Here is a 21,993-nt window from a genome sequence, read left to right as displayed (position 1 = left end):
CGCCCTTTGTTCACAGCCCTTATGGGCACCACTGTGGCGTGTAGAGCATTGCCAAGCTGCCAGGCACAGTGTGACTCCCAGGCCGGCTTATACCAACACCCTCTCTGTCACACACACGCTCTTTCATAGACACGTTACATGCAGTCAACTCAGTCACATGAATTCACAAGCACACACGCACACATTTGCTCACTCACACCCACAATGAGAAACCCTGACTGCCCTCACTTCATGGTGGGAATCAAAGGGTCAGCTAGCTGAGGGCAGGGATTAGGTAAATGCATCTCATAGAGGAGACCACAAGGGACAGAGCCAAGGCCACAGCTGCTCTAACCTTTCACGTCCTCACTAGCCATCCAAGAGACAACTCATTTACCAGACAGAAACTTTGAGTCACAAAAGATGCTCTGTTTTTTACATTTCTTATTTCTACCCTGTGTAGCCACCAAATTAAAAAAGTGCATCTTTGGTTACCGGCGAAAACAAACAAAAGAGATCTAACTGTATTCTATACAATCTCATGCAACCCAGTGTCTGAAGAGTGAGGAAAGACAGTCAAACATCTGTTAAACAAAGGGATTTAGATTATTTATTAGATTTGATAGGCCAAACATAAAAGACAGGTCAATACTGGCCTTGAAGTGAGAAATATGACTCCAGTGAGGTGTTAGGCAAGTATTTGCTCACACATTACCCAAAGGAACTAGATACGTTGCTATGGTACTGTATGTCAAATTTCCCTCTAGCAATCAACCATAACTTCATCTTAGTCATTATTAATCTTTTCTATTGTAAACTTCTATTGCATCGTACCCTGGTGTTATTTCACAACACAGAGTTCTATATTTTTTTATGACATAAGTTTAATTTATCTTTGAGGTGTTAGAGCACTACAAGTGGATACATGTCACCGTTATGTAGAAATGCAGGTTGCCTGCAACAAGAATGCACATCTGAGATGCACATCTGAGAAAGATTAAAGACAATGTTGTTTGACTTTTGCTTTACTTTGTTTGTTCCCACAAATAAATATTCACTGAGTCACATTGCACTGCCATCACTTTCTCACAAAATTGTCTTACTCTTTCACTTCATTCCCAAACATCTATTAAGCTATTATGCCTCTTTTGAAGAACAGTATCAGCCCATATGCAACGAATCATTGTTTGTGATGTTGCTAGACGTCTACTTGGAGTTGTGCTGACATGCCATCGAGCTGTGTGAGCAAAGCACTTCCCTGCCAGGCCTGAAATTATACATTCTACAGTGACTCCCAACAGGTCAACATGAACCAAACAAATGCGAAGGCTTAAACATTTAAATCAGGACATTGCTAAGGTTTTTCAGCACACTCTTGTTGCGCACACTATAGCTCAGTGAGAGGTAAAACGCATTGTGATATTCCTTTCTTTGAGAATAACATGCATAACTTTCTATGTTATGTGTGCCTGCATGCATGGATAAGTGTGTGTGCAAATGTGTGAGTGTACACAGACTTGATGGTGGCACCTAATTGGCAGTGTGTTGTGTTGCAGCTCTCTAAGGAAGTGTGAGTGCTCCCTCAGGAGTGTGTGCTTCAGCTTGTCAGAGTAATCGCTGTCATTATGCCACTTTCTTTGCCTGACAGCTTCTTTTTATTCACTCTAGTGTGTGTAAGCGTGCTTGTTTGTTAGTTACATCATGGACACACAAAGAAAAGAGCTCATTCAGAGAGGCAACATGCGGGCTGACTGTCAACTGAAGAAGACACACACACACACACACACACACACACACACACACACACACACACACACACACACACACACACACACACACACACACACACACACACACACACACACACACACACACACACACACACACACACACCTTTTCATGTCTTTGATGTTTTGCATCAAAGAACAGCAGACAATATAAAAGATTTGGTGAGGTTTGATAAACACGATAAAAAGACATTTTCCATGTCACAGAATGTGCAAATTAAGCATGTTGTATATTGTATGACTTCCTGTTTGATGTCACTCCATCATTGAGGGTGTGGGTTAAGTGTAAAACTGTAGACTGTGTTTGACTTACTTTGGCCTGAACAACAGACCCTTTAAAGACTTCTGCTTGCCTTGCTCTGTTTTTTGTGATGTTGCAGCCTAAATTGGAAATGTCTATAATTGATACCATCTGATCTTTTTTGCTGATTTCAGAGTTGAATCAATAACTATTGTAAACCTAACCCATTTGGAAGCAATTACAGCCTCAGGTCTTGTTAGAGACATGTGTGTCAATTTAGAGTTTTATCCAAACCTAACATGAAGTCATAATCTGGATCAATGTCAAGCTCTAGGTCAGGTTGAATTCATAGGCAACTAAGCCAATCATACAGTATACCACTGACAGTATTCCACAGTATGGTGGCCACCTTTTGTCATAAAAATAATATGTTTATATACAGAATGTAATGATTTAGAATTAACCACATATTTGTTGGCCAAAAAATAGGTAAAACATTTTGTAACCCTTTTCACTATAAAGAATCTACTCATGGCAACTAAAGCATGACGTGGTTCAGTTCAGACATAAAAAAAACATTTGGTTATTCCAACTCAAATCATATTTAATCCTCCCTCTTTGCAGTCAAATTAGGTATAATTAGGGCCCGAGCGGCGACTGCAAGTCGCCTGGCGAAAGCAAGTCGCCTGGCGAAAGCCCTATTGAAATTGTAATGTTTATTATTATTATTATTATTATTATTATTATTATTATTATTATTATTATTCTTCCGACATTTCGTGCCCCAATTTCGCCCCTTTCCCAAATGTGAAAATGCTTATACTTTTGCACGGACGTCCGGCCTCATCCGAAATTCGATATTTTTGGGTGGTTGCACATGGTCGACGCAGAATGGCGGAATAGCGCCCCCTACAAAGTCCAAAAATGCCCATAGGGAATTTTGCTAACTTTGTCCTATGCTCACAAAATTCGGTACACATATGTATTATACCCACATATGCAAAAAAGCCTCTTGACCTCATGACCTCAACCCAACAGGAAGTCGGCCATTTTGGTTTTGATTTTTCCCGCCTAAAATTAACTCCTCCCACAGCGTTCGCCCGATCAAGTTCAAATTAGGTACGCAACATCTCCAGACCTAGCTGAGCTTAAGTTGTGCTCTGCGCATCCGTAGGTCAAAGGGCGTGTCTGCCAGGGCTCAACTAACTTTGGCGTGCTCGCCATGTACATACGAGTGGCTCTCACGCCCACATACTTCATCCAATCAGCTTCAAACTTGCTGGACATGATGATGGCTCCGCCCTGAACGTCCCGATATATTAACTTCCCACGTAACTCATAGCGCCCCCCGGTGGTAACAGGAAGTTAACTAAGATTCATTAAAATTACATACTTTGCCCCATCAACTTCATTCAGAACCAGTTGGTGAAGCTACATTATGAAGACTGTGAAGCTACGAGTAATGGTGTCCGAGTGGCGACGTGGCGACCATCAATTCCTTGCCATGAAAATACGTTTGGCTTTTGATGGCTTTATTGAACTCGTATCATCATGAAAATTGGTACACAGTTCCAGGGTGCCGACCTCAACGTCTCCTTTCGCTCATAGGCAATCTCACTCGTGTCGTCCCCTAGTGGAAACAGGAAGTGCCATATTTTACATCATCATTGTGCGATTTCCACAAAACTTCACATGTGTAATCACTGTCCCACCCTGAACGCAACCGCTTGTGTTTTGTTACACTCTACTGCCCCCTGGTGGATGAACCATCAACCTCTCATAACTCCTTCATGCTTTGTCCAATTCACTCCAAACTTCACATGACTGATGAGTGGCCGCCCTGAACACACCAGACCATATGTGTAACTACCTGTGACTGCCCCCTACTGGATGAACGAAACATTGCATTTTTGGCCTCCTTCCAGGTTTTTTCTCACTTTCTGCTTCACGCCACAGCCCCGCCATGCCTCAGGCCCCGCGGTGGCATGGGTGAGCGAGGGCCCGCCATCGCCGCTTGCGGCTTTAATTTCACTTGTTTTTGTAGATTTCTTGTTAATAGTTTTAGTAATAGTTTTGTACTATCAGAATAAAGAAAAATGCTCCATTAGCTGGCAGGCTACTCGTGTTACACCGTACTGAACAGAGATATTAAACAAACACGGGTAGGCAGAATCTTCAAAAGCAATGACAACAATCTAACAGGTCCAAATTTGCAGCTAAATTTACATGCTGTTCAATGTGCTGCAGATGAGTAGCTAATAAGCTATCTAGATGTTTTTCATGTTTATAAGTTAGATGAGAACCTGAGGTTGTTGTTCAGGCTGTTGTGAGGCTCTTGTGTTTTGTAGCAGGATGCAGTCAGGCTCACTGTGACCATCTGCTCTGACTATGATAGAACACATTCTGTATTGAGATAAGTATGGAAAAAATAATGGAAAACTAGGGGATACAATTATGAAATAAAATAATTTAAAATTTACATTTCTTCTTTTGGGCATCTGATTGATAGATTGAGAACACAGGAACAAGGATTTACAGAGCAGACATTACTGCATGCTGCAGTAAAGCCATAAAAGCAGTTTAATTTCAGTTTGACTTTAAGGTTAGGGAAAGTGTTCAGCTTGACTTTCACACCTACTTTGCACTCTGCTATTGTCACACTGCTTCCTGTAATGGTACTAAATGTTACCAATGACGGTAAATTGCTATTGCAAATTAGGTGCATATGAATGTAATTCATGGGAGACCAAGGGTTAATGAGACAAAATAATACCACAAAAGCAGGAAATGTCAAGGGTATTGAACACTTTCTGAGGGGACTCTAGCTTATTGTGAATAGATTTATTTTTCAAAATGAAAAGAGTGAGAACATGACAGCAAAGGAGTGAGCATCACCCTCATTAATGTGGCAGTTGTAATATGTCAACTCATGCTTCTGCTTTTGGGCACCTGTCTATGTTTTGTGCATTGACCCAAGTTGCAGATGAACAATCAAACTAACTCACTGTTTCATTAAATGATGGTGCTGATGTGCATGTCAGACTCACCCACAACCATGATGTTGAGCTCAAAGCCCTGTTTCATGGCCTTCCTCCTCATCTGCTCCAGTATGGCATCGATGCCAACATAGCTGAAGTCGCTGTTGTGGGTCTTCTCTCCCTTACCTTGTGGGTTGGGTTGGTGGGGCTTGGCGGATTCAGACATGTTGCCGTGGCTCAGATTGACCTCTGACCCTGAGGGATGCACAGAACAAAAAAAGAAAGAAAAACACATTTATGCCAATGTCTATGTTATAAAAACAACCAAACAAGTTCAGTTTACAAAGCAATTAATTCAACTGGTAATAAAAATGTGGGGACTGACTTCAAAAAGCAACTGCAGTGCAATCACATTAACTGAAGAGAACACCACATTCAGTGTAAACCATAGAAGATACTGATCTGAGCCGTTCATTTCCTGTGTGAAACATCCACATTTATGAGCACCCTTCTTTTACAGACAAGACAACTTTGAAAGGTGAAAATCTCTCATCTATAAAAACTTAACTTGTACCACAAGGGAGACAAACAGATGTGTTTGCACACTAATCCTGACAAGAAAAAACTTCCCTTCACTGTTGCAAAAATATTTTTTTCAGCAATCTTTACTCCAGTGCACTGTAAACTAACTAAATAATAAATCATATGGGAGCAGGAACACATCTGCTCCTTAATATTAAATCCTAAAAAAATATGAATTTTATCCAGTAACAACCTCTTGTTAGCCTCTTGTCAGACTTTTCAGAAATAAATAGTCAGTTAATTGTCAATATAAGTTGCAACCAAGGTGAAACAGTACAGCTGTAGATAAGAAGCAAATCGAACAATCATTAAAGAATTAGGAAGACAAAATGGACACACCTAGTTGCAAGACAGAGTTGCCAACTACAAATCACAGCTTACCTCAATTTGAGGATCAGTTGCTAGAAGACAAAGGCCGTGCGCCAAGGCACTGTTGCAATGAGCAAAACTACAACACAAGACAACTGCCAAAATTTGCTAGCACAGACTCGTACTGCTCTTAGTGTAGGAGGAGACAACATTTCCTGTGCTATGACAGCGAGTTGTGGTATCGATGTGTGAGGTTTGCAGTCACAGACACTACAAACCACAGGCAAATATACCTGAACCTGAATGTGGACAGCCTATATCCTTCTGTCTTTCTGGGTGAGCAGCCTGCAGACAGGTATAGTATCCCTGTAATAGTTTAGGCTCTGTTCTGGGTTTATTATTTTTCTCAAATAACAGAACAGTGACAGTAAAAATGCCAGCATCTATAAGCTTTTGTTGCTGAATATAGAAGCCTTGATTTGTCAGTCTGACATGACACAGCAAACAGCCTGCCTATAACAAGGTTTTGCACCTTTATGCCTGTTGGTGATATGAATATAAATAATGCAGACATGTCAATATTTGCTGGTATCAACTCTCCTGCTCAAATAAGATGGAAAGTGTGTGATGGAGGAAATGAGAGAGTGGGAGGTTGTAAGAGATCTTGTGATCTTGCTTAGAGTATCAATTATCCAGTTTTTACTACAACTGCAAGTTTTCCACAAGAAATAAACCTCCGTCTTTGTCTCTCTGTGACTTTATCCTAGGAAAAGTGTAATTAATAACCATTTAGTGCAACCCCTCCAGCACTGTGGGGTCTTTTAATTTAATGGCAACAACTGGGACTTAAACACACAAATATACAGAAACAGTCATTTAGAAAGTGAGTTAACAGTTTATTTCAAAAAGGTCCACTACAACCTCATTTTTACACTCATTATGAACACAATATGCGTACATCACAACCTCTTCGTCCTACATACTTTACAGCTTAAGTATCCAAACTATTTTGTGCATCACTGGGTCAGCTGAAATACTGTATCTTCTAACTCAATACCCTTTTCTTCTCCTCCAAGCAAGACAAAAGAGCTACAATGTTGGAGACCGAGGAGGGGTGTACCACACCTTTAGCCGTCTCCAATGTATGCTTTAGCCTTTCCAACTTTCAATTCCCAGGCTTATGATTTAATGATGAACCGTGCTGTGATACCATATGTGGCTTAACCAAAACTCAATAAATCCATTGCTTAATCTTGGGAGAAGAAAAATCCATCCCCTCTGTGCCCATCATCAGTCAGTAAATGTTCTGCATATTACTTGTTTTTGCACAATAGATTTCATAAGAAAAAGAGGTGATTTTCCTTTGTGCTAGGACATTGATTTTAATCAGTTAAAGGGACAATCCTAACATTCAATGATACAGTTTAATCCATGCTGTAATATGAGCCTTCTGTGAATGAGGGCTAGAATTGATTTAGTGTTGCGCTGTTGTCCTCAAGAAACCCGGCACAGAAATGTAGCGCCTTGGAATTGATACAGTGTTCTTGAGTTTTTTGGATCGATTTATCTTTAGCCTATGAGATGTGTTTGTATAGTGTTAGAAAGAGTCATTTGGCTAACCCTCCACTGAACTCTTTTGCATTGAGCCCAGTTACATTAGTAGCCATTTGAAGGACAGAATGCATATTAGCTCTAATGACATATTTCCAGGTCTACAGCCTAACTGCCTCCTGGGCACCATGACAGTTCCAGTCTCAGGCCATCTGCAGGTTTACAGTGTAGCACTCTAAGAATAGACAAACAGTCACACTCTGGCAGAGGCAAATGCACAGGCCTAATGAACACACATTAACACATCCAGTGTTACCCAGCCTGACAACTACCCTGTTGCTTTGATATTAACTTCTCCTTCTTATTTGGTCCAACTGAGCACTTTTATTTCCAATAGCACTGCTTACAAATGAAACCTCTTTCATTCTTAGGGCTTCAGATGAGCTGGTCATTAGCGAACATTGTCCACTGCTTTTTGTATATTTATTTTTGTACCTCATGTACCCGACCGAAAGGGCTGCACATTGAAATATGTATTTGGCCTGCCTCTAATCTTTCTTCATCAATACAAATGCTCCAAATGAAGCCTGCTTCAATTGCAAACAGATGTGAAGAGTAAAGATTTCTTCCAATAAATACACTTATCGGATGAATTTTTTTAAACCTCGTGCATGAAAAAGCAGCACTTGAGGATTAGCTGATTTTAGAGCTATGTTTAATGAATGGAGATGAGTTCAGGCCTTCTCCTTGCATGAATGGATAGATCCCATCAAAGAGATGACTTGAGTCCTTTATCTCCAAAGGAGGGCACTTATAGTTGAATGGGGGTTATTTCAAGTTTCAGCATTAACATATACATACATATTAATAGATTCTAAAGATAACATCTCCCTGTGTGTTTAAACTCTGCATTAAGTAATCTTTAAAACAGTTAAGGCTATATTCTCTGCAAGGCAAAATAATTGCTGTTTTCCTGTGTTTCAAAGTGCTTGTATTTCACCCATGCAGTAAAAATGATGTTCTGTCATGTGTCTTATGGTTTCCTGTTTGCCCATGAGTGTGCAGCAGACAAAACCACAGCATTTATTTCCGCACTGGAAATGATTGTTGCTTAAAGGGGCACTCCATCAAATTGTACATGTGAAGATTAGTTTATTCATCGCAACAAGTACTACACAGTCTGTGAAACCAATATATGAAAGTCTGAGACAATAACCCTGATGATTTATTTATGTTTTTTAACAGCGTTTAAGAAACACTAAGCCCTAGTTGTTCACAGGCTCACAGCCCAAACACATCTGTAATAAAAGTAGGACAGGGAGGAGCAAACGCTGTAAGGTTGTAAGCAGAGATTACAACTACAAACTTTCAACTTCTGTTAGCAAGTAGATGCCAAGTTGTCTGAGACTATGGAAAGTAAAACCCAGGAACGTGCTTCAATTTTTCAGAAAGGCAAATGAAAGAAATGCAGTGAGTTACACAATGTAGTTGAACAGAGGCTAAATGAGATGTCATGACAGCGGATCTTTATATTAGCAACTAAAATCTAGGATATCTTGGCTTCTGCTGCACTGATTTTTTTGTTGTATCAAAAGTCCCCAAACTTTATGGAAGAGCTACACTAAATCACAGGGGACCTGTTTTAATACATTATTATTCCTATTCTCAATTTCACGGAAGAATATTTAATACTTTTTTTCTTGCTGTAGTAGAGGGTTAAAGAACATATGTATTGAACCAAAACAGTAACGTGAAATACAAAATTAGGGATTATTACTGCATCAGTATACAAATTTTATGTATTTCTTTCCAAAGGTAGATAAGCTTCTGAAAGTCTGCACATGTAGCCTCTCAGTTATAACCATTACATTATAGTAGAGTTGTCATAAGATTCTGTGCAGTTTTTGAGACTGTATTCATATAGTTGCCTTGATAACACAAAAAGCAGAATACATTTTTGGTAATCTTAATTGCCCATATAGCTCAGTGGAGACCAAAACATACAAAACTGCTGTCAGGCAGCATTCTTGCTTCGTCACGACCTTCATAGAAAAGTAATACATCACTGAAAAAAATATGTAACATATAAACATTCAGCTGACAGAACTCAATAACCACTATCCTGAAGCATCAAAACCACTTTGTTCCTTCCTCAAACTGACCGGTAATATAACCCTCCTGGAAAACTAACACAGTGTTCCCCTTCAAACAGATACTGTACAATTTTCTGTTTCACTATAACAGAGAATCCCCTTCCCATTTCATCTACACATAACTCAACACTCTATTCACAAGCCCTTCATTAAAATCCCATCAGGCACATCACATCCAACCCTATATTTAATATTTACGGAGTGAAACTCAATCACACCACGGCCAGAAACAAAGCCTTCATTGTCTTCTTGAGAAGCCCCCTAAAAACCAAAGAAATGCAGTTTCCTTCGATCCACGGCTGCCATTTCACCACTTTCCAGCCTTGCTTTAAATTATACAGAAATTGTTAAGAAGGAAGGTTTTGTATGACAATATCAGAATGGTAAATGTGCTGTAGAAAAGAGAAAGAAACAAGGGATTAAAAAGAGAGAGAGACAGAAAAAAATCAGTGAAATGATTCATGGCATGCGCAGCATGTAATTAGCCCTGATGCAAGTGAACTGTTTAAATGGTGTGGTTGATGACTGATGCTGTACATAAGGAACTGGTCTGTGTTGGGGGGATTATATAGCTGACCATAATTTGTTTTTTCTGGATTCAAACAGTTCATCACACAATTTTTGGCATCACAAAATCCTAAAGTTTTAATACATCCTGCATTTATGTTACTCCTCTGTTCCACCTTTAAGATGAATGTTTGGAAAATCCTGCTGCTGTTATGCAGGGTACAGTTGCAAGGAAATGAGACCTCAACAATACTAAATGATTTTCTCTTGTTCTCTGTAGCAGGCAGATAATATGAGCGTCATTGCACCTGAATACCAAATCAGTAATCAGATGGAGAGATTCAGCCTTAACCATAAAGTAGGCCTGCAGTGAGGACAAGAAAGGTCTTTGATCCACACTGGACTTGCCTAAATTTTATTTTCAGTCATGTGGATCGTGACTGAGGTTGTTTACTACAAATAACACCCATGTAGCAAACAATGCTGCCTTTGATTAGAAAATTTGTGGGATGCCTAAATCTTGATGATTCGTTTTCTTAAGTACTGATAAAACCATTCTGTATCACATCAACACATTCTGTTGGGTTTTTTTTCCAGTAGTGGTGCCTGTAGTTATACAATGTACTTGGGTTTTCTTCTCTTCATTGCCTTCACTCTGTCTAAGCATATGCTCAAAAGCTGTCCAGTCGCTCCTTGGGGAGTTGAGCTTTGGGAAAAAAAGGTATCATGTCTGTTCTTCCACTCACACTGTTACTGACAGCTCTTAAATACTGTCCTCTATTTGAAAGCTCTGTTACTTCTTAAAAACATGGCTCCTACGAAACTCCTGAATCTCTGCCCTCATTGCAGTTTTCCCTTTCCTGTGTGTGTGTGTGTGTGTGTGTGTGTGTGTGTGTGTGTGTGTGTGTGTGTGTGTGTGTGTGTGTGTGTGTGTGTGTGTGTGTGTGTGTGTGTGTGTGTGTGTGTGTGTGTGTGTGTGTATCTTCTGTCCACTATTTTTTTCCTCTCTCGTTTTTCTTTTTTTTTTTTTTAAACCGGAGATTTGGTTGCTCCCTCTAAAGAGGAGATCAGTAAGTTTTATGCCTGCTGCCTTCTGGCGGAGATAGATGGAGCGTCCAGAATGAGCACAAGAGTTGACTGAAAGACATTAATGCGTCACATGAACACAGGATTAACATATGTGTAATTTAATGTTGTCTATAAATTTTATAACCTAGATTTATGAAGACGGTCAGGCAAAGCATGTGCTTTTTCAGACAAGACATGACTAATGTACTATTTTCAATCCTATTTTAAACATTTAACGACTATTTTCTATTTTAATTGGTTGTTTTCCTGGTAGTGAGCAATGGCACTAATACATTTAGTGGAACGCAGTATGACACAATATAGTGGCTTACCCCCAACAGTGATAATGAGGTACACAATCTGTTATGCAGAGTGTATGGCTAACACCCACATTTGAGTTCAGATCATTAAAGCTTTAAGTATATTTCACAGGCAGAACTTCAAAACTAAAAACTAAAAACTAAAAACTAAAAACTAAAAACTAAAAACTAAAAACTTGTCCATGTCATGTCAGCAAGTCATTACAACAGATGGTCTTTTTTTCTTTTTTGGTTAACATCATTTTGATATAAAAGCTTAGAGACTGAACAACATTTGCAGAAAAGTTGTAATGCTGGATCAAAACTTGAACTACACTACAGCAGTAAAAGCTTAATAGAAAATGTCTTTGAAGCAATCAGAACTACAAACACTACAAGAGTGGGCCATATTGAGTTGCCAAGTAGCAGCATTCGTCACTTATATTGAAGCCTGGCAATCAGCCTATTGGTATTTATGTTTTTCAAAGAAACGCATAACAGAACTTTGAATTGTCTCTGCCAACATCACTGGGCCAGTCACAAGTTTAAACTGAAAAAAGAAGGATATAACAGGCTACTAAGCTAATTGGCATCACAGCTAATATTGTGGCAGTGATTACAATGGTACCAGCTTCAAACGTTTTCTTTCCCTACAAAGCCCCTTTCCAGTAGGTGTTAATATCATGTCAGTAGCTTAATGCTACACTGCGCTCTGTGTGAGGGAGATAACACGATGGTGTGTTTACATTAGGTAGTGACAGAGTGAGGTTGAGAGAGGGGAGCTGGGAGGATGGAGGAGGTTCTCACTGCAGGCTGTCATGTACATCCAAGAGGAAATCCCTCTAACTCAATCCCCCATCTGTACTTTGAAACAGGCGGAACAAGACGATTAAAAAATTAGATGCGTTTCTCCATCATAACAGCTCCCTGCCATGTGAGATGATGAGGTTCAGTGAGCTCGATGACGGGCACAGCTGACACAAACAGACATCGGCACTTAAGAAAAGGAACTGAAGAATGCTACCAGCCCACTTCATCTTTCAGTCTTGTCTCACTTGTGTCGGCCCACTGAGAATGCGACCCCTGGCCTAACATAGAACAAAGCAGATGGTGTTGCTCTGTGTTTAAAATACAGCTCTCCCCATGGAAACTCCTGGTAGTGTAGCTAATGACTTGTCCCAAAACACCTCAAAAAGATTGAAAGAGTGAGAAGAGAGGAAGACTGGGTGAGAAAAGGAGCTGTAGATGGAGGGGTCAGTGAGGTTATGACCGAATAGAGATGAGATGTGAGATAAATGCTACAATAACAGCAACATGCTGAAAAACACAACGAGAGTGAGCACAGTTTGGATCGATAGCTGTAAGCAGAAACTGAGAAAATGAAAAAAGCAAAGCCTAACACAGCAGGGGAGTCGTTATGGTGCCGAGTAGCATTGTGAGAGCCTGCTGATCTGGGCAGCTTTCAGTGCTTTAAGGTTAACTGACCACAACCGTAACTCAAAGCCCAAACATTTCTGAGAAACATGGAAGGGGAACTAGGAGGGTCCAGCCGCAGACCCATCAACAGCTGCAGTAGGGGAACTGGTACAGGGTAAAGGACAAACAGAGCCCATGGTACAGTAAATCACACAACCACCAAATATGAAGTGGGAAAGGGTCTGGCTGGTTCAAATATTTCATCGCTGAAGGCTGTGTAGCGCTTAATGAGAGGAAATGAGAAGTACCACATTGTTCGGGGCGGACTTCGAGATTTTGCTCTCAATTTCACTAGTGATTTTCAAATGAAATGTACCACATATTTATCATTGGACTCTTTATAAGTTCACCATTTTAATGTTTGGAGATACATGAGGGCAGACAAGCAGTATCGAAAGTCAAAATGTTTCTGTTTAGAGGCCTCAGTGAGAGGGAAACAGCCTGCAGCCTTGGAAATGATTGAAACTGCTGCCCATATAGAACAATTAATGTCTTATTCAATGGATTCCAAAATCTACAACTACATCTATGAATCCAAGTGTCAATAGCAATAGAGGATGAAACTCAAACAGTATGTATGTTGCAGTTTAAGATATCAATGTTTCTATACTTCTTTGCAAAAATCTGTACTATTAAGTCTAGCTAAAGGGATGCATTTGGTTGTTGTGGTTTTCTGTTTATACTGTCATGTCAGATATCTTCATGAATTTTCATGTAAATAAATGTGACAAGACTCAGAGACCTGTTTCTGTAAATTCCAATTATCATCCCAGATTCAAAAACACTCTTACAGATGACCCATGGTGGCTTGAGGCATAATACTGCCACAGCGCTGTAGATGAGACCACCTCAGACTCTCTGACAGGACACACATGTTGGATTTCCTCCCTTCTGCCACATAAATGTAGAACAGAAAACATCCTTCCACTACAGTATTCTCCTCTCACTCTACAGGACAGCTTTTTGAGTGAGATTTTTTTTCTGCAGAAATGTATTTATCTATGTGTCAAGTATGTTTTAGAAAGAATATGCTGCTACAAACTGCTGATGGAGGAAAACCAGTAACAATAACACAAGAACTACATTCTTAACTTGCTGACTGAACAGAAAAGAAGATAGCATATGAGATTCCACATGGATACAATTATCTGAAGGTCTATGAAGACATTACTGTAATGTGGGAAAGAATATTTTCAGACAAACAGTGTGGTTGTTTTCTGTAAAACACATTCATGCCTCTCCTTTCAGCTCTGTTGCCTCCACCGTACATTATTTGGTCAAATACATGGGTCAAACGTACACTGAACTGTGTGACATGATGGAACCAACAGGTTACAGCAAATCTGTACAGCGGTGGATAAAGCAGGTTCAAAATCTTTGAGTGCACCTGCAACCCAAAATAACTCACTATCATTAGGGCTAATTTTATCAGAGCAAGAAAAAAAACCTCTGTGTGAATTTCATGCTGCTGGGCCCAAACAATACTAATGATGTGTTTATCTGCACTGATTGAATTACATATTAGTGAGTGAATGTGATTAGCAACATGCAAACAATGGCTGAGTGGATTTAACTGACATCCATTGTCATAGTTTATTGTATTAATTCTTTATGTAAATCAGATATGATGCAGCATTAGGAATATCAGTGGTATTGTTTGCTATTTTGTAAGCTCCAGAAAACTGATTCAGTTAATTTAATAATACTCTGTTTGCACAACTGAACAAAAACAAGGGTCAATGGAGAGAAAAAGAGGTTTCATATCGTGACAGTGTTCACTCTGTAGCTGAATACATGTCACTTACAAACATGAACCATCAAAACAAAAAGATTGGATCTGACTAAAAAATTGGAATTGAGCATTAATCTCCTAACTTTCCAAAGGGTGTCGGCATCCTCAGCAGACATTACTGTCTTTCAGAGGCTGTAGTGGGCTCACTTTTAAAGCTAAAGGGAAGACCTACAGGAATCCACTGGTACCTACCTTGTCATGATAGCTTGTTGGTAAGTGGGGTAATTGGCACTCCAAATTTAGGCTAAATTTTGGTGAGGGGAAAAACTGGCATGGCCATTTTCAAAGGGGTGCCTTGACCTTTCACCTCAAGATATCTGAATTAAAATTGGGTTTATGGGTACCCTGAGTCTCCCCTTTATAGACATGCCCACTTCATACTAATCCCATGGAGTTTTGCGCAAAATCTTGCCATTTTTTGAATATAGTAAATGTGTTATTTTTGCCTACTCTAAAAGATTGTGCATTTTAACATTTTTACATACTGGGGTCCCTAAACAGTCTTAATAAATATATAGTAATTTAGTATTACTGGAAATCTGAGAGTCTTCAATGAGCCCGATTGTATTAATGTGTGGTGATGTTAGTCTCCACAATAGCCATTTTATTGTAGTGAGACCATTTTTTGAATTTTTAACCTCACTGTATAACATTGTGACCTAGTGTGACCTCTGGGATAATCACAGTCTCATGAAACTTTACAATCACAAACTGGAGACCCAGGGCATTCACACCATGCAAGGCTTTTCTAGGTGTTCTGACAAAAAGGGTTTTTTTGAACAGTTTCCAGAACAGAAGTGATCTCCATCAAATTGTCAAAATATGCAATTCTAACAGAAATCATAAAGTTTTTGATTCCAAATTACAGGTAGGATTTTCTATGTTGTTCCTCAAGGTCTTGGTGTGTTAATGTGGTGTAATGTGTGATAATTTGGAGAGATTTTTATAGGTTAAATTTTGCACTAAATGTAAAAAATGGTATCAACCCACAAATTGTTTCAACAACTTATGAGACATAATTGAGCATGGAAATGGCCATCATATACTTCCATCATAATGTTCTAAGCCCTAATGCACTCTAACCTTGCAAAATATGAATAGGTGCCAAACCAAAACACAATGTTTATTTATGACTAGAAAAACATGACACACTGTTAAATAAATGTTACTTTGAGAGTAAGATTTCTGGGTGCAGCATCCAACAAAGTGACTATTCAACAAATGCACTGCACAATGGGTATAAGTAGACCCTGTGATGCACTGAAAACAAAGAATACTTTTTAAATATATTTTTTAGAAGTTTGACTATGCTTCCAGGGCAAAAGATTAAAACTAAGTGACTAACCAGGTGGTTGATTCCCACCAGAAGCAACTGACAAGCGTTAGGAGAAGAGAGGAGTCCCTGTGGGAGAGCAAAACTGTCACAGAGAATAACGACCTGTTTGACTCCTCAACTCTCCTTGAACTTGGCAACAAACCCTCTAAAAAGAGCAAACACAAGGGATTGTCAAAATTAAATAATGTCAAAACAGCTTGGCTCCATCAGTGTCTGGCTAATTCACTGCACTAGATCAAAGTCAGCCTCAAAACTCTTTCTGATGTGATGAGAGCTGAGGCTAAAGGATAAACATGACCAGAGAGATCCCTTGAGACTTAAAAAGAGTAATAAGGTCTGTCCTGATTGGTCAACACTCTGTTTGTCCCATTATAGCAGATTGATTATCCATGCATGCTCCAGAGCTGAAGACACAATGGGAGGGGAAGGGAGAAAGAAATAGGAGAGGGGAAGAGGAGGAGGAGAGTGTGTGGAGAGGAGGGGGGTGATCGTGCTGACCCCCCAAACTCCTGCACAATGGGAAAGGGAATGGATAGAGAGAGAAAAAATAAAATAAATGAGATAGTGCAACGCTAAATTAGAGGTTTTCTACAGATCTCCTGCCAAAAACACACTCACTCTCAGCCTGGTACTGGTACCTCTCAGCCTCAAAAGTTAATTTTCAACACAGCACACACGAGACACCTGGCAAACTAACTTTGACACCAAAAGCCTCAGAGCACCAATCAATTTCTCCCCACTTCTGTTTCTTTCTCCCTCCCCCTTTAACCCCTCTTTCTCCTCTTTCCAAAATATTTCACAGCTCTCATTTCAAGACGAAAAACATGCTGCAAACATAGAAATCAACTCACCCAACCCTTCCCTGCTCTTCTCTTTCCTCTTCTCTCTTTTCTCTCTCTTCCCCTCTCAATCACAGCTCCAGCTGGTGAGGCCGACTGCTGCTGCATTTGCCACGCCCACAGCACCGTCATGTGACCACCACCCCAAGTGGCTAGGAAGGCATTTGGCATGCCACACCCCTCATTCAAGAGAAAGTGAATGGAAGACTTTGTGGATATAGCAGGCTATCTCAAACCACGTGCGACTAAGTAAACCCACTTGAGGAAAAGTTGTGTGTGTGTGTTTCAGTTTAATCGAAATGAATGACAGTGAGGGAGTGTGTTTATGGACAAATGCAGGAACATTCATTTTCAGAATTTTCCCTCTGTATGTGTGTGCGCGCCTGGAAGTATAAGTCAAGAGGTGATATCCTTTTTATTTCTCCGTCCTTGTGTGTGTCCATCTGCTCTCTCCCTCCCACTGCTTTGTTTCACATGGGAGGGTATTGGATTATGTCTGTGTGTGGAGGCTGAAAACATTTGGTCATCTCTCTCCTTCAATCCGGCTCCTCAAGGGCTCTCTTTCTTATTTTCTCTCTGACAAACAAACACACTCATCTCCATCCCACAAAACTGTGGCTGACTTATGATTAAAGCCTTGACTCAAAAAAGAACATGTGTAATGTTAGGAAATCTGTTTAAGCAAGAAGAGTCCTTGACTAAAGACACATAACAAACAGCTCAATTTGTTCCTGCAATTTAATGGTGATCATCCTTAAAAAAGCTTGCAGAAATATTAAAATGCTCATAAAACAACATCTAGAGCGAATCAAACTGCACAGAAGTAAATCCTGGCTGCAAAACAGACAAAAGTGGTTCCACAACCCAAATGCTCCCTGGAAATCTATATCACTCTGGTACACTTCCTGTGTCCTGGTTCACCCGCAACAGAGAGATTCACATTTATCACAACCGATCCACCGACTGTAATGCACTAATGTAGTCGACATGTGAAAATATATTCTCTAAGAATAGAGTCTATGATTAAAGAAAGATTCTGGTTCTAAAATGGATTTGATCTTGACCAACTGGAAGGGGGAGAATGATTAATTTGTTCCTTTGTTGATGTGACTCTACTTTTTTTTCCACCAGCATACAGACTAAAGGCCTGAGAGAAGTTTTCATAACATTCAGCACAAATGCTTCCTTCCTGTCTGAGCTGGAGCTGAACTTCACACTTGGCTGTGGTTTCACTGTGAATATGCATGTATAGAAGCATAAATGCAGGCAATCTTTCCTGCACACTATTGGCACACATTCATTATTGTTATCATTTTATCAAGTCTAATCAACACAAAGCATCCAGTTGTGCTATTGAAAAAACATGCAGTAGAATTGATTTAATGCGTGATTTCACATTAAGACAGATCCTATGCAACCGGATGCACTTGAGATTAGTCTCCTAGGTTCAGATTGAAAAAACGATTTCATGTCAATATCTTGCAACGTAATATTTCCTGCTCTTTGAGACACATTGTACAACTGTAGACTTGGTTTCACAATGTGAGCACTGAGATGGGCTCAGTTTCAGCACAGATCTTTCTGGTTAATATTTAGTCTGCTAGCAGGATTATTGATTGATTCATTGCAATAAAAACGCAATAACGTCTAGCAACAAACTGTCTCTGAGCAATTTTTTTTGTTGTTTTTTTGGTGATCAAGACTCTAAATCTGTCACAGGTCTATCTCACATGGAAGCAGAACAAAAAGTAAATGACACATTCCCACTGTACCATTTCTTTTTTATCAAAGAGAATATTTTCCATATCATTCTTACTAAACAATAAACAATGCTGTCAGTGTGAAACTCATGACCTACTGTACCAGGGTCTGAAGTTGCTATTTCCTCTCGTGGGAACCAAAGATTAAAGGAGAGGTCTGCTGTATAGCATTGGTGTTATTTTATTGGTCCTGTTGAAAGCCTAAGACGCAGCTTTGAGCAAAAGATTTATTGTAAATAAGTTCAATTAGATTAGATTCCTTGATTGATGGTTAACTGTCTTAGGTATAAGTGTGTTTGTGTATGCACGTGCAGTAATGGACAATTTTCATGTAAACTCATGAGTATATACTGCACAATATAGGCCCCTGTTTGCGCTACGAGCAATGCCAGTTAACAGATTTCAGAAAACAGCTGAAGAAGAGCGCTGTATGGGTGAGATATCCCACTGAAATATTCTATTTACAAAACTCAACAAGAGTCTCATTTTTCAAAAGTGAAATCATGTGCTTATTCCTCCTCTGCAAATCCAAAATTAAGGAATCCTGACTGTGTCAGTATTTTCTTCTTTGATACATAGTGAACAAAGAGGTAATTTAAGACTAATAAACAGTGATGACTGGCATACTGTGAGCCCCATTGGGGAGCTCTGTGATTGGCCTGGAGGTCAGGGCTGATTGCTGAGGGCCACCCAATCAGGGTCGAGCACATATGGAGCAGATTAAAAGAGTCATTGCCATGACTTAGCAGACCGAGTGACTCAGTGACACATCCTCCCTGAGAGAGGGAGAGAGCTGGAGGAAGCATAGAAAGCAAGGAGAAAGAAGGGGATAAAGGGGGGGGGGGGGAAGAGATGGATGTTGGAGGAGGAGTAGGGGGGTGGGGGCGTGGTGGGAGTGGTTGCAAGAGTGAAGAGCAGTAGGGAAAAGGGGAAAGAGGAAGAACATCTGGCTTGGCTTGGAGAGGGAAGATAGTTGGGTCTGTTGGAGACTTCCTGTTGTGTTTTTTTCTGTGGTTTTTCTGCTCCCCTGTGGTATAAATGGAGAAAGCATGTGTGTGATGAGTGAAGATGGTTTATCTCAACACCCTAACATGGCCTCCCAATCCCCCCTATGGTTGGAATCACTGAACATACATTAACAGTGCAGATGGATAAATATGTGTATATATCTTCAGCTACTTCACATGTTGACATTAAATACATTACTGTTCCAGGTTTGTTCCCCAGACCCCAGCTTGCACATTTTACATCAAGATTACAATAACTCAGGCATGTGTTTGCTTTGTCATCACCTTTTTACTGTAAAAACTCCATGCTGTTTTTAGAATACTGACCACAAAGAAGATAAACTGGTCAGATTTTGGTGGGCTAACTGTTTGTTCATTGTGTCTTTATTGCTGTGATTCACATAAATAAAACGTTATTTTCTGATTGTTCCATAGTGGTTATGTTTTAAAGCACAAGTGGACATGACCACACTTCTGCACAACCCTTCATAAAAGTACTGTGTTATCGGATTTTGTGGGTGAACTTCACACTGTCCACTGTGGCCTCTCTGCTTAGTGTGTGTATAGCTCAGGCCTGCCTTTGTTCAAGCAGACACATAGACCTGCAGCTCTTTATACATCCATGACACAGAGACAGAAAGCAGAGCGAAGCAGAGTAGGTAGACGGAGACAGCAATGTAACCTGGCTGTTATGCTACAAGTCCCAACCTCACACCCTACACCCCGTTTATTGGCTGGGGGCAACACACCCATTGCCCAAAGGTTGACTCCTAGACGCATCCTGAACACAGCAAAATAATAAGAAAATATAGGCAGAGGGCAGAGTCTCTGCAGATAAATATACTTCTAGTGAGTCATAAGTGATGCTTAGAGGGATTACTACGAGTCTATATATTGCTGTTAGGAAAATCCTGCAAATATGCCTCTAATGGAAACCAGTTATCCCTTCTGCCTCTTCCGAGTGATAGTTTACAACATCTAAGCTCTCCCACAGACACAAAAAACAACCAGATACTCACAGAGGGTTTCCATCTCATGGTTGTTGTTAACACTGCAAGTAGAAGCCATCTCTCCCGTGTTCCTTTTTGTGTCTTCTTTCTTTTGCTTCCACTTCAAATTCAAGAAACAAAACTCTGATAAGGCAAGAAGAGCTGCAAATATTTTACAGCCTTCAAGTTTTGTCTATGTTGCAGCTGCTGATCTAACTAGCTACACTTCCTGGATGCACACCACTGTATACTCTCTATTTCTGATGTTCTGGGGTTAAAGCCTTCCCCAATGAACAATAAACACAGTAATTCCAAGGGGATCAGCTTTCTGGGGAATCCCTGGCCTCTCACTGGATGTGTGGGGGCGAGGGACATGGCTGACTCAACTCCAAAAACGTAGAGAAGACGAAGGGAGCTCTGTGATTAGACTCTGTGCGGTTGCTGCACATCTTCAAGAAACATTAAGCCAGTTGTGATGCTAATTATCTATAATAGAAACCTTCCATGTCTAGACACAGCAAAGCAGATGGAGACAGTGAGAGAAATTCTGCTTTTAGAGACCACAAACCATCTTTTTACAAGAAGCACTTTACTCTCTGAATAATGTCATCCAAGCAACTTATGTGAGGCAACTTGTTCTTTCCTCTAAATCTTCATTTGTGTGTATGCTTCCTTCCTCTGCCCTCTCTTCCCCTAAATGATGTTCATCTCTTCAGTCTGCTTTGTTGCATCACCACGTAGTTCACCCCATTCACCCGAAGTTCCTCCAAGCTTCATTGCCAATGCTTTTCTCAAGAGATGATGGTGTTCTTTGAAGAAACTAATTGCCCATAAACCACAAAGCTGCCATCATATTCTCTAAATCCCTAAGTCATTGCTGCAAGCCTCAGTTATGGCATAAGATCCAGTCATAGATCAGTGCTGCATTTCAATTATTTTTAAAGCTTGTGCCAATTGTTGCAAACTAAGTGCAATTAATGATTCAATAAAAGCTGAACTGAGGGAACAATCAGTCAGCTAAACAATATGTCTACACAAGGCTCCCGTGGCTAATCCAAACCTTGAATCTGTGGGTTGAGGAGGGTGCAAGTATTTAAATGCAAAAGAGGCGACAAGGATTAATGCCAGAAGGTGTAAAAGATGTATTACTTCCCCTTCCCCTGTATTGAACTGTTAAGTGATGTGAAATAGGTCTATGCTGTACACTAAACTAATGAATGTTTGTTGTTTGGACTGAAAATAGAGACTTATTCACAGCTTAGTGGACCCTGATGTTTTTGCAGAATCTTGAATTGAAATTGTTGAAATTGGTATAAATACATAAACACGATAAACATGAG

General features: G+C 40.0%; 1 protein-coding gene across 5 annotated transcripts in view; it reads right to left on the bottom strand.

Moving 5' to 3' along the window:
- LOC133989994 (septin-9-like) overlaps positions 1 to 21,993 on the bottom strand; it is a 61,007-nt gene that overhangs the window by 14,984 nt on the left and 24,030 nt on the right. Inside the window, exons 1-2 of one of the 5 annotated variants that reach the window (XM_062428193.1) lie at positions 20,684 to 20,883; positions 5,055 to 5,240 (exon numbers count right to left, since the gene is read on the bottom strand). In XM_062428193.1, the coding sequence (XP_062284177.1) occupies positions 5,055 to 5,240; positions 20,684 to 20,732 (235 nt within the window). In that variant the 5' untranslated portion in view covers positions 20,733 to 20,883. Of the gene's footprint in view, positions 1 to 5,054; positions 5,241 to 5,948; positions 6,031 to 16,909; positions 16,931 to 20,683; positions 20,884 to 21,993 lie in introns of those variants that run through there. The other 4 variants (XM_062428209.1, XM_062428201.1, XM_062428186.1 and 1 more) reach the window with 4 other exon arrangements.

This window comes from Scomber scombrus, chromosome 2, assembly GCF_963691925.1.
Source record: "Scomber scombrus chromosome 2, fScoSco1.1, whole genome shotgun sequence".
Lineage (NCBI taxonomy): Eukaryota > Metazoa > Chordata > Actinopteri > Scombriformes > Scombridae > Scomber > Scomber scombrus.
This window is presented reverse-complemented; position numbering and strand designations above follow the sequence as displayed.